We start from the raw sequence: 13,863 nt of genomic DNA, 5'->3' as shown, positions 1-13,863 counted from the left end.
CTGAAACTCCCAGATCTTGGCAAACTGAAAAAGCAGTCGATCTTAATTGCCTTGAACTCTTGGAACTAACAAGAAATGGCCTCGTTATTGCCATTGGCTGGGTGCCTTACTTGACCGCTACCCACCGCATAACTACAAACCACAGTTATTAGAGAATGCTAATTGATATTTTTTATGTGTCACTCTGTTCCATGAAGAATTCACTCTATGAGCATGGTCCCTGTGTTTCATTCGACCTTGTATGTCCCCCATGACTGGCATTAGGCTTTCAGCATGTGTGGAACTGGATCTGGTAGAGAGAGCAGTTGTGGATGGTGGGAAATATTTCCCAATTTCAAGCATTTAAGTCAAATTTTTGTCTTATTTTAACCTTCTCTCTTCTGTTTTATCTCCTGATTTTGTTTGTTTGCTTGTTTGACTTTCAAATCATTGTAGCAATATTTCATTGCATGTTAAATTCTCTTAACCCATTTTAATACCAACTGTCTGTAATTGTGCGATGCACTAGGAGGGACACATTGTTTTTTCTTTCTACCAGTCTTGTTTCCAACTGTGCAATGAAGTTTCTGAGATGTTTACCACAGATATTTAAAGGCAAGCCTCTATTAAAAACACCCAGGAATGTACAAAACATGAAAAAAAAAAAAAAAAAGCAAGTGTTTGCTTACGATGCCTCATATCTCTTTGCACCCATCCCATGTGATCTAGCAGTTGCTATGGTAACTAGGAATTTTTCATTCCATAACTTGCATACACTCTGGGGCTGTCCTTTCATTCCTTCTTTGCCGTCTGAAGTTACATACACATGTGCATGAACACACACACACACACACACACACACACACACACAAAGCATATCCTCATGCACACACATGAAAGATTTGGAAAGAGTTCCTTGACTGAATTATTTATATTTTTTAAGTGAATTACTTTATACTTTCTTGACTTTTCTCTTAAGTTTGAAGAGTACTTCTGCTGGATCTGTTCAGAGTTAAGAAACACACATTATTTTTCAAATAATTTCACTTTCTGAATTAGGTCTTCACTTAATCAGGAGGCATCAAATGCAACTGAGCTTCAGATCCTAAGAGAGGAATTTGAAAGGAGAAGCCAAAGCCATAGGGCTAGCCAGTTAGTGCAGTACTTTCTTATAGGCCTGTATCGGGCTGTACGCCTGTATACACACTGTGTGTGTGTGTGTGTGTGTGTGTGTGTGTGTGTGTACAAAGCAGTGCCCTTACTTGCCCTTTGGCCCAGGCTGCATGAATCTAGAGATGCTGATGATCCCTGGTTCTAGCAAGCAGGTGGTTTATGACTCAAAATTCTTGAAGATTTCTCAGCTCAGCTGACCCATCACATATTCCCTGGGACCTACTAAAACAAGCAGGACAAATGGATGCAACTCATGAGTCTCGGCAGAAAGAAACAGCCATCGTGTCTGGAACATCGAAGCAGCAGACAATAGTAGAGCTCCAGCTGCCTCTCCTCCAGTGACTATGGCTGATGTCAGGCCCTACTTAGTTCTCTCCTGTTCATGACTGAATTATGCTGACACCAAAGGAGGTGGGTGCTCCCTTGCAAATCATCAGTAACCCCACCCAGAGACAAAGGACTCCAAAGTTGTTAACAAACTCTTGACATTTACAAACTATAAGAGGCAGAAACATCTGCTCTTCTAAGTCTCCCTTCTGTTAGATTTTGGTCTCTGGGGGTGTGTCCTTCTTGGCAGTTGAGATGTGAGTTGAGGGGTATGGTGATTGCCAGAGAAAATCAATTCTGCCTTCCCATTAAAGTGATCCATTTCATCACTGCCAGTCCTCCTCTAGCAGAAGGGTATGGAACCTCTTTTCCTCCAGGCTCAATGAGCTCTGTAATTAACTCCTACGATTCTGTCAGTGGAACAGTAGCTTCTACTGAAAATGAAAAAAAAAAGGGTTGACAATATTATTTGTTTCCTAAATTTGGATGATATTTACATACACACATACATGGACAAAAGTATAGCAAGGCCCTGATACTAATTCAATTTTGTTAACACTTGGGTGTTACCATACTTAAATGACTTATCACTACAATATACCTGTGTGTTTTTCTGCATCCTATTATTGAGGGCTTTCTCTATGTCTAGCACTTGACTGAATCTATAAAGGAGGTATTATCTCACAGGTAAGAAAACTGATGCTCAAAGAGATTAAGCATCTTCACCAAGACTATCCAGCTAGTATTTGGCAAGTCTAGGATTGAACCCAGGACCCAGGCAGTTCTATCTTGGTTTTGTTTGATATCAGTTGAATTTTATTTGGACCATAATTTCTTTGAAGGAATGTCATTGTCTGAGTTCAATTTTTATGCTGTTAAGAATTGTTATTACCCATGAAAGAGAGAGAAATGGAGCATGGGCTTTAGTGGAAAGAATCCTGGTAAGGCATGTGGATTTTTAACAAATTAGATTTATGTAGTCATAGTCATTGGTGATCGAATAGTAGCTGAGTTGGGACTGCAGTAAGTCCTTTTTTTTTTTCTTTTTTTTAACCTAAAAATTCCTTGCGACAGATTACATTTCATATAATGCTTTGAAAACTGGGGAGTATATTATTTTTCCCAGAAACATAGTTAAATGATAGTTGCCAGGATTTGACTCAAGACAAGACAACCCCTATCATCCATCCATTCCTTAGTACAGTTTGAGAATCTGTCTGTAGCTATGAATCTGACTGTTCTCTTAGGACCTGCCTTTCCTTGGGTGAGAAGTGGTTCAAAAGACCCTGGGATCAAAAATCAAGCTCTGTTTCTGCTCTGGGAGAGGTTTTCCATGGCTCAGACTCCTCCTGGATCAGACTTTGGAGTGCTAGTTCCTGGAACCAGGGTCTCTAGATCTTGTCCTTTTTGTTCTAGCTTGACTTTCTCTTTCTGTCCTCACATGTTCTCTGGAATAAGTTTCTCTGGAGCTGGACCTCTGCCTCCTGTTCTTTGCCAACCTCTCTGTCCTTGATCTACCTAGTTTACAGTGTCCATCCACTTCTCCTTTACACACCAGGCCACTCATTCATTTAGAGGGCATTTGCTCTCAGTGTAGGATAAAACAGAAAACTAAACAGGTCCCTGTCCCCATGCAACTAACATTAGAATGGAACTGGCCCTGCCATTTGTCCTCCCTCTTCTCCATCCCCACTCCCAAATCTGGCCAGCAACCAAGAACATTTATATTGCAACTAGAAGACTTGCTGGAAAAGATTTAATAAAATTTAAGCTTTTATGATTAAAAAATTAACATCTGTGTGATTGAACACCTGCTTTCAAAGGTTACATGGGAAGAGTGGAGGATGAAGCAAGCTACAGGCACTGCATTGTAGTGCTGACATTAGAAAAGCAAGAGTGAAGACAGTAAAGCCTGAGGGAATTGGACTAAGTCAAATATGGAAATGCTAATATACCCTGCCCCAAATTTCTTAGATTTTTTAGCTGTTTTCCTGACAGCAGGAAAATGGACATGACCCGTATGGTATAGTCTAAGTTAGAAAGTTAACCCAGCTTCTTGGAGATTCTGGAATGTGAAGCAGGACAGTTTGTCTCTATTGCATCTTCTCCTCCATTCTCACCTATGTGCTGTGCCTGTGGGAGTGAGTCCTGACCCCTGGGGCTGCATCACCCCCATCTCTTGCCCTCTAGCTTGCATAGGACTCATTGGATGGAAGACACAGACTGTAGAGCAAGAGTGACAGGAAGAGGGTCCAGAGTGCTTCCCACTCTGTCCAACTTCCTCCTGCATTTCTGGCAGTGACTGCAAGTCCTGTTTGGTGCAGCTCATTTACACCTCCAGCTTCTAAAGGATCCTGTACTCTCTCTTACCTCTACTTGGCCCTTTCAGCCTAGTGGTAGTTAGCGCTCCCTCTTTGCTAGCCCATGATTTTCTCACCATTTTTTGCTTAGTTTTCTCAAATCTGCCCCTGCTTCTATAAATAGCTTCTCCATTGAACACTTTCTGCTAGTATCCAGGATGATCCATCAAGCTAGTATAGCATGTGATAAAAAGACATTGACTTTGTATTTCAAGATAATGTACTTTATCCCCATCTCTTCTGCTTTACTCTACAGCAGGTTTGCTAGCTGAAGTAGACCCAGCATCAAGTTCCTGAGCTTGCTCTTGTTTCAGGATTCTTAAACAAATTGTTTATATGATGTAATTCTTAGAGGCAACAGGATGCAAAGCAGTTCTTCCTTAGCAGCTAAAAGCTTTCTGTCTAGATATGTTTACTGGTTTTCTGTGTTTGGTCAAGTTTCACAGTAAATTTGTGTTTGCTTTCACACCTGTGAAAGTCAGACTTCGCCTAGGTTCTGTACATTTGAGGATGGTGAATTCTATTAGTCCCATTAGCCTTCACTTTGAGTTATTAATTTTAATATGCATGGTATAAAAATAAAGAACTAATTATTTCTTAATTACCCTCCTTCTGCTAGGATAACCTATACAAAGATGGATTTGTTAGGCCAGCACCTTTGGTCTTGTAGTCTTAATGGCTTACCTTGACACACATCTGCTTACTTAATTTTTCTTTTAACCAGTTGTATCTTGCCAGCAATGTTCCTTTGTCCTTTTGTGTTTAATTCTGGTTTTCCATGAGAAAAATAATCAGGAGATACATTGTCAGCAAATTCTCTGAATGTTAGTCTCAGACAAAATTCTTTTTGGCCAGAGATTTTTTTTCCCCCTAGATAAGTATTTCAATTCTGCTGTACCCGCATTTACAGCACAAAATAGATGCGGGCATTGGTGGTTTGGTTTGCTAAGCTGTGCTCAAATTTCCATAGTACAAGATGGGAAGTGATACCTAACTACCAAATCACTCGCCTTCTTTCTATTTGGGACAGCCAATCCTGGGGCTTCTGTGAGAAAAGCAGCATCAAGACAGATGAATTTTGTAGAATTTTAGCAATGGAAAGGATGCCGAGCCTAGCCCTCGTTCTCAATCCAGAATCATCTTCACTTGTTCTGTGATACTGTTGACAGGCTCTGCTTCAGCTTGAGAGATGGCTCATTCCTCTTTTGTTCTTAGTGCTTTCTTACATCGAGTCCCAATCAGCTTGCATTATCTTGCCACCCACCAGTGGAAAATTACCTTTCTGGAACATCCTGAGTAATTCCAAGATTCCCTCTCCCAGAAGGCAAGATAGCTCAGCGAATGGAAATAACCTACTATCATTCATTCTTCTGATCTCATCTGTCTAAGACGTTCCAGCTCCCCACCTAAACTCCCTGGGGCGTGCTGCTCAGACCCCCTGGTGGCTGCTTGGTGCAGAGTTCTCAGTATCTCAGCAAATCCCTGTGTCCTAGGGCTCCTGTCTGCTTGTCTCTGTGTTTCTCTCTCTCTCTCTCTCTCTCTCTCTCTCTCTCTCTCTCTCTCTCTCTTTCTGAGGTAAAATCTGCATAACATAAAACTAATCATTTTTGAAGTATACTGTCAGTTTCTGTCCAGTTCTTCAGCCCACTAGGCCTAAGGCGGCTTCTGTATTGGGAGCCCTGCCTCTATCACACTTACCTACTTGTCTCTGGGTATCAAGTTTATGAACATAGATGGCCCCAGAGATGTGGCAGTTACACACACAGTCCTTGCCATGTGTAACTTTCTGCATTGGTCCCTGCCTGGGTCCCTGTCAGCCCTTCATTTTCCCCTTGCTGTGTCTTAGGCTCTGCCTGACCTGAGCTGATTGAGCTGTGCCCCCAGTACCATGCTCAGCCCTTGTTGACCCTCTTCTCTTCAAATTCAATCCCCTAGATGGTGTTCCCAAACCAGACAGGCCATTCTGAATGCCAAACTGACTTACCAGGTCCTTGATACTCCTGACCGGCCAACACAGGTTGTCTGTCTTTGGCTATTAGCACCAGAGCTAATTAAAGCCACTATGACAGCAGTGATCTATAATAAAGAGCACTGATCACCATAAGGGACATCAATGGTTCTAGTTATAGGCACTGGAAAACAACCTGTCACTGGGGTACACCTCAGCCTTCCTGCTGAATGTCACAACCTTCCTGCTCTGTGATCTGTCACAACTATGTTCACAAACTTGGAACACAGCTCTAGAACTTGGGCTACCTGTATGACTTCTATTTTTTTTTCCATTTTTGGAGTGCTGGGGATTAGACCCAGACCCTCACACATGTCAGGCAAATGCTCTACCACTGAGTTACATCCACAGCCCTTTTTAAAAAATTAATTTTGAGACTGGTCTTGCCAAATTACCTAGGCTGGCCTCAAACTTGTGATCTTCCCAACTAGCTGGGATTATAGGCATGTGCCACTGCACTTGCCATTGTATGATTTCTTGATTAGTGTTGTCCCTGAATTAAAATCTTCTCAATGTTTTTTATTTGAAAGGTTTTCTCATGCTGCCTGAATTAGACAGGTGATATTGAAGCAGTGGATCCCATGAGGAGGGTTAGGAATCCTGGTTAGGGGAGAATAGAGCAGGAAGGGGAGATCAGAGGCACAAAAGACAGACTTTGCCCAGTTCACAATTTAGCTTGCAGTTTGACCCGTTCATAGCCACCCGTTTGTTTTGTTCACGTGTCGTATAAGGGATGGCACCATTTAGTAATGCCTTCCTAGTGTTGCGTTAGTTGCCTAACCTCTTAAATGTCAGTGGCAGGGCTGCTGAGTTTGTTAGAACTTAGTTGGAGTCCTTGCACTCTAGCAGTGGTTATAACACGTAAGTTCACAGTTCCCTCCGGGGATGAGCAGCATGGTAGAAAGAACTGAGTGGAGAAGAGGAAACCTGCGAGTACGAGTGGCCTTGAGCCCTGAGACCAAGTTGTGCCTTCTAGAGAGGATTCACCTTCTTCACTCTTCTGCTCCCTCACTGATTTGCATGTTCAGTGAATCTTCACCAAGTGACTGTCATTGATTTAGAAAGAGAAATGGAGAGCACAGTTCCTGTCTTCAAGATGTCCTTGTGTAGCGGAGAAGACAAAGAGAAACCCTGACAGGGACATTCCATCTGCACAGAGAGGGTTAGAGACTTAGATAAGGTGATAAATGCATGAGCTCTGAACATGGTTCCTTTGGGAATTCATAGACTTCAGCACTGAGAACTCTGGATTCTGCCTGGGAAAATGAGACCACACATAAAAACCCTATATATTTTCAGAGGATTCTCTGAGTCCCTGAAGCCCATCCACGAACCCCAGCTTAGGACCCTTGTAAAGTATATGCTCATAAAATAGCAGGGACATGCTGCCCTGGAGAATGCCAGTAGCTGCCTCACAGGATGACTTGGGAAAGGAGTCTTTCCATTATCTCCGAAAACAGAAAATCAAGCAAGTAGTTGTGACAATTCCTGCAGGAATGAGAAATCCCTCCATGATCCCTTTTCTTGGTGTGTGCTAGTAATATGTGAAAGCGAAAACAGTCAGAAGCTTGACTCAGGACAGCACAGGCTAGGACCTGCTAAACCACAAGTATCAAGTTTTCATCTTACCTTTTCTTAAAAAAAAAAAAAAAAAGTCAGTATTTTTATGACTCTATAGGTATTTTCTTCCTAAAAAATAAGTCTGTTGTTTATGTGAATAAATGAAAGAAACAAATTACAAGTTTGATTTAGGAGTGTAAAAGCTGGTCGTGATCATGGATGTTGATCTGAGTCAGAGGAAGGCACTGGTTCCATTACGCATTTGGAATTCATAGGCAGGATGGCAGCATAACCAAACAGAAAATAAACCAGAGCCGCTCATCCAAAGAATGGAACAAAGATGAGGACCAGGGAAAACTTGGAAGTCTCGTCTGTTTTCATGCTCCTGATGGGCCCTGTTCAGGGTCCTGGGGTTCTGTGAGCAAATGGCTTTCCCTGCTTTCAGCTGAGGGCACCTGTTTATCTTTGTGCTTCCTCTTCGCCCACCTTCCCACTCATCCCAAATAATGACCATATAGGCAAAGCTGTGAAGGATCCATCTGGCCAGTTGTTGGGTTCTTTGTTCCTCCTACCATCCCCTCAAGAGTTTGGGACAAGAACTGGTTTCTACAGATCTACAGGCCAAAGAGTGTGTTGGAAGGAGGGGCATGTACACACCAGGGCTCAGCACCATGGGCAGAGGCAAGAGAGAACACGGTGCTCCTGTGATTGCGGGCCCAGTCCCCACTTCACCCTGGATGTCATTATCACACCTACCACAGCCCCTTCCCCCTTGAGCTAGGTGCCATTTTACCCCTGGATGTTCTCCCACTGTCCTGGGTAGTTTTGTTGTCTGGCTCCTACCTCACCATCTCCAGCCCCATTCCTGGCCATCACTGACAGGAAAGTTCTGTGTGTAGCTCTCATCACCATGACATGGCCATGTGCTTTATGCTTAACACCATAATTGCTGTCTTCATTATCACTGCATACCAATGGCAGGGCAGTCTCTGGTACCTTGTCAATGCCTTCCAGCCAAAGACTACCAGAAATACATCTGCAGTTGGGTTTATTGCTTGTTGGAGTGAGGATCTTGACCCTCAAACCAGGGAGAACCATGGGGCATCTCAGTAGGAGGGTGCAAAAGAAAGCACTTGTAAGACTTGAGTGTTATTAGGTGAGCTTGGGAACCCTTAAGGAAGTGAGATTTTGCTCTGAACTAGATGCTGTTAAGAAGCAGGGATAACTTTAGGACTGAATATGGTACTCAATCTTACTCTCCCCTCAGAGCACAGAGTAGGGCAAAGCTACAGCTGTCACTGAATAAAGAACAGTCACTCACATTATTTGGGCTTTTGACTATATTGTGGGATGGACCATGCTCATGCCTGTCTGTGTTCAGATATGATTGCTGAATGGCTGTGTTTTTGTCCTGTGTGCCATCATGGTCACACAGTGGTTTAGTCTGGTGTTGATTCTCTACTAAATCACTATCAACAGAATACCAAGCCCTAACTACTAGTGCCAGGCCAGCTTCCAGCTGTCAGGATCTGAAAATACAGGGGGAAAAAAACACAAAAGTTGGGGTTTTTTCCCCTATTCTCTCACTCAGCAACCTACCCAGACTTATGACCAAATATGCGGGGTTTTTCCCCATACTCCAAGCAGGGATTCTGCAGTGAACACCAGCTCATGGATGTCCTGCAGTGCAGCTGGGTTCTGACACTGTGTACCTGGAGACAGCATCAGATCCCACAGGTTGAGAGCCAAGTCCTCCAAGTGAGTCCTCTCAGGCTGCCCCCTACTTTTGATGCCAGTTACAAGCTTCAGGATGCTTGTGCTCCTGACCTTTTGGCTATATAAACTGAGGTTCCTTCCGTCCCCTTACTGGATTCAATTAATTTTCTAGAGTGGCTCATATAAATCAGGAGAACATGCTTACCAGTTTATTGTAAAGGATCTTTTAAAGAATATGAATGAGCAGGCAGGTGAAAAGATGCACAGGACAAGGTCTGGAAGGGTCCCCAGCACAGGAGCATCCTCCCCTGTGGAGTTGAGATACACCACCTTCCTGGAATATGGGTGAATTTCTGTTTGCCTTCCTAGAAGCCCCTTGAACTTGGTCCTTCAGGGGTTTTCTGGAGGCTTCATTATGCAGGTATGATTAATTAAGTCATTGGCCATTGATGACCAACTCCATCTTCAGCCCCCTTTCCCCTCCTCTGAGGTGGAGGCTGTGGCAGTGAGTCCCAGCCCTCTGAGTTGGTGGTTGGTGCCCTTGGCAAACAGCCCCCCATGGTGCTGTTATTTAGGGACTTTCCCAAATGTTCCTCATTAACATAAACTCTGAAGGTATTCTGGAGCTGCTTTTGGAACCAAGGACAAAAGGCCACCAAATACTTTAATAAAAGATATTCTCAGTGCTGCCCTCAAACAGGAAATTATAAAGGTGAACAGGAGCTGTAAGTCAGAAACCATGGAAAAGATTCAAGATATGTGTATCTCACAGGGCGGTTCCTTTCTTCCTCTTCACCATTCAGATCTGCTCTACTTCAGGCACTGGCTCCTCAAGGCCTGCACTGAAGCCCCCGTGAGGAGCGGTCCCCAGCCCCTCAGAGTTCACAACTCAACAACACTTTCCCCAGCCAGACAGAGGCCCTGTGGTGATGAGGTCTTTCCCTGAAGTGCTCCAACCCCTCCATCATCTCTCCCCGTTCCTCACCAGTCCAGGGTGGCCCCTCCATCTGTTGTCCTCTCAGGCTCCTGAGCTCTTAAAGCAGAAAGTCATCAAACCAGGGTCTGTGGCCTCAGCAGTCTGCAAAGCTGCATGGCAGTCCTTTTCTCATAACTAGTTTATCCCTTGTTACACTCCCTGAAGCCACTTTTCCAGGAATGTCCTCTTCAGGCCACCAATTTCACCTCACCCCTTTTAGAAGATGCCTCAGTTCCCACTCTACTAAGAGGATAGGGGCCATCTCATGTGATCAACCTCAGCTTCCTTATTCCTTAACCCACATCCTCGGCTTTCTGAAAGGAAGACATCTGTCCCTTTTCTAGCCTGATCCTCCACTTGTGTTCCTCATTCTGTCAGCTCTTCCCTCTGTCCCCTTCCCACCTTAGTGCTTTCCCCATCTGCACCACCCCCTTTCCTCCATAATGAAACCCCCAGAGGCTGTTCCACCTCTGTTCCTGTCCTCCTTGTTCACTCTGCCTTAACACTTGCTCTACCCCTTCTTGACCTAAAGGGATCCCCTTCTCACCTTCTGTTAGGTTAACTGTCTCTGTCAACTTTACAAGGTCAGGCAATCTTTTTCCTTACTGACTTGTCTTGGTTTTGTTCTTTGTAATCTCAAAAACAAGAGGTTTTCCCTGGGACTCTGATATTCTCCCCCTTTACTCTTCACCTCGCTCTCTTTTTTCTTCTAACTGCCTACTAAACATCTCCCGCATGGTGTCTTATCAGTACTAAAACATCAGCTGTCTGAAACAGACTGCTCAGTCTTCCCATAAGCAATCTTCTGCACATCTTTTTCCCATTTGGTGGCGTTCCCATCCTCTTGATCACCATAGTTGTCTTCAACTGCCAAATCCTGAGGGTTCTACCTTTTCCTTTTTTCTTGCAATTGGAAACATTCTAGTGTGCTCACCAAACTATGCTTAGATTGTCGTGGAGCATATTAACTTAGTTAAGAACAGGGTACTTTTCTTACTCATCTTGGCCTGCCACATGGTATCCTTCATCATGGATGTCCTATCTAAAGGAGGCCCTTTCTATTTGTTGACTTAATGACTGTCAATTAAGTGGGGTTTTCTTTTTTTGTTTAGTTTGGGGTTTTGTTTATTTGTTTGGTACTGGGGATTGAAGCCAGGGGAACTGAAATGCATCCCCAGTCCTTTTTGTATTTTTTATTTTGAAACAGGGTCTTACTAAGTTGCTGAGACTGGCCTCAAACTTGCAATCCTCTTGCCTCAGTCTCCCAAGTTGCTGGGATTACAGGGGTGCAGTATCACACCTGACAAGTGTTTTAACATTTTTCTTACATTTCATGAAGTATTTGTCATTGAACATATTTTCCATGATAGCTCTCTTAGTACTTTTACTCTTAACCAAGCAAGCACCAGAATAAAATTTCATACCCAGAACCTCAATTATGGTACTTCTGCCCTTTTTCAACATGAGAAATTTTTTAAGGGTATATGGGTCATTAGCATTCATTTAACTTTCCTTCCTCAGAGCCCGACATAATGCATATGGATTATTATGTTTTCATGGCAATTTTTTGATAACTTACATCTCCCTTCATTCATTGATTTTTCTGCTTTTCCTCCTCTTTATTTTTAACAGGTTTTCAAAATAGAACCTATTACAATGACATAAGGTGCCATTGATAGTACATCAGTCTGTTTCAGCTAATGCCCTGCCCATTAGAGTATGGTTGCTGTGCACAGCCATGTAATACACGTCAGTTGCACAGACATTAGAGAAGCCCTCCCATTCATATGTATGCATGTGGCCCACGGAAGTTAATAATGCCATATATCATGTCCGTGTAGAATGTAAAATGTACTTCGGAATGACAGCAGTCATATAAAATGAATATTGGCTCGAGACTAGAGGAAACCCAGGGAAAGATTTTTATCCTTTCAAATCACACAATTATTTGTCTGTGGGTCTTAGTATCCCAGACCTTCATTCCTTTTTTTTTTTTTTTTTCCTTTCTGGTCAATATATGCCCTTCTCTCTAGCCACTTTATTTTACTTCAGCCACATGGATAACAAAAGAACTGCTTCAGAGAAATGAAAGATAGCAATTACACATTGGTATTCATGTTACGGGAGTCACACTGCCGTCCTCAGGGAGTTGAACAATGAATATCCAACATTAATTGCCACAGAAACTGTGCGTCTGACCTTGCTGAAATGTAATACATCAGTTTTACATAGTAAAATTATTTGCCACTAAAAGATTTTCAAAGAATCATCATAAAATTAAACTACTGTTTAGAATGACCAATACTGATTGTTTTTAAGAAAATCTGGGAGGATTTAAATGACTGAATCACTGCATTTCCTAAAAATCAGAACACCAGGAGTAAAAATCACAATCTTATTGGTTTGATTGGTAATTATGACAAGATTAGTGCCTTTCTATTCTTATGAAAAGTGAATAAATCATTGGCATCCCTCATTGGCCTATAGAAACAATTAATAAGGTAAAATGGATATGGCACTTTCTGGCCATCAGGGGTGGGGATAACCTCCTTTAGATTTGTACCTAATTAATAGGATTTTTCTGTCAATAGCAGAAACATGCTAAAAATCTTAACCCATGTTCAAAAAGGTGGCATCATTTTTAAGGTGAAACCTACATACTTTCACCTTTTTTTCAAATCATCAAAAGTATAGAAGTTAGGTTTTCTTACATGCATCTTCATGATTCTCTGTCGTGGGCTATCTTATCCTTCCTGGATATTGCACATTGGGAGTTTCACACTAAACCCTCTGGAAGTGTTCATCGCTCAGAGTTGTGTCCACACTGCTGGGTCAGCAGGGAGCGTCCTCTGCAACTGAGCCACGTCAGCGGGCCACACTGGCTCTGGGCTGTGGAAGCTGTGTGTGCAGAAATGAATGATGGTTCAGCCTTCTCTCCTTTGAAAAAGGGACTGAGGTGAAGAAAGTCAGTGCAGCCACCCATGACATCCAAATTTCAGCCTCGATAAGATTCTAACTAGAGATCCATTTTTGCTTTTATGCTGGTAAAACAAGCACATGATAAATTTGAAGACCATCTCTGGGGCAGGAGGGGGGACTATCTGAATGATTGGGTAGTTTTCAAGTAAGGCTGTACTCAGTTTTTAGTGTTTAAATAATGTATATTTTTATATGATTTCCATGATTTTTTAAAGAGTGTTTAAAAACATTAACCAGGTAAAAGAGAAGTCATATGCAGTTAGTATGTTGTGCTTTTTTAAACTTTGAATTTTGTGTTCTCTAATTCAAATTGTTCAGATAGTTTAAATGAACTCTTTGAATCCCAACTTTCACCCTACCTATTTCTTTTAAGGTATTTGTGTCTCTCTACTGCTTTACGTTTCTATGGAACTTGAGTCTGGATTCTGTATATTAGAGGGAGACTCTTGGCCCTACTCCTGATTTATTCCAAATCTTTAAAGAAATGGTGTTGTAAAGCTAGCACATGCAACTCTAGTTAGCTGCTTCTGAATTTTCTCTTCTTCTTTCCCTCTCCCATTCATCACTCCTGTCTACAATTAAAGCAAGATGATGAAGTGACGACTGTTCAGGTTAAAGAGCAAGACCAGACTGTCCTGCTGCTGAGGAAAGTGCGCTGCTGTGGCCCTGCCCCCACCGCTGGGAGTGCAGAGAGCGATTGGAGGTGAGAGTTTCCCCTGCAGCCGAGCAGGCACGCGCTCCCAGTTTCCTTTCCTGCTGCCTTCCCTTCCCCATGCTCCATCTCA

The 13,863-nt window shown here is 42.8% G+C and overlaps 1 protein-coding gene across 2 annotated transcripts in view; it reads left to right on the top strand.

The window, feature by feature from the left end:
• The window catches only part of Rapgef5 (Rap guanine nucleotide exchange factor 5), a 227,329-nt gene that overhangs the window by 140,708 nt on the left and 72,758 nt on the right, over positions 1-13,863 (top strand). For both annotated transcript variants that reach the window (XM_076835279.2, XM_076835269.2), the window contains exon 10: positions 13,663-13,781. In XM_076835279.2, coding sequence (XP_076691394.2) covers positions 13,663-13,781 — 119 coding nt within the window. The remainder of the gene's footprint in view (positions 1-13,662; positions 13,782-13,863) is intronic.

Source organism: Callospermophilus lateralis, chromosome 1 (genome assembly GCF_048772815.1).
Source record: "Callospermophilus lateralis isolate mCalLat2 chromosome 1, mCalLat2.hap1, whole genome shotgun sequence".
NCBI lineage: Eukaryota > Metazoa > Chordata > Mammalia > Rodentia > Sciuridae > Callospermophilus > Callospermophilus lateralis.
Note: the sequence above shows the minus strand (reverse complement) of the source record. Positions and strands in the feature narration are given on the sequence as shown.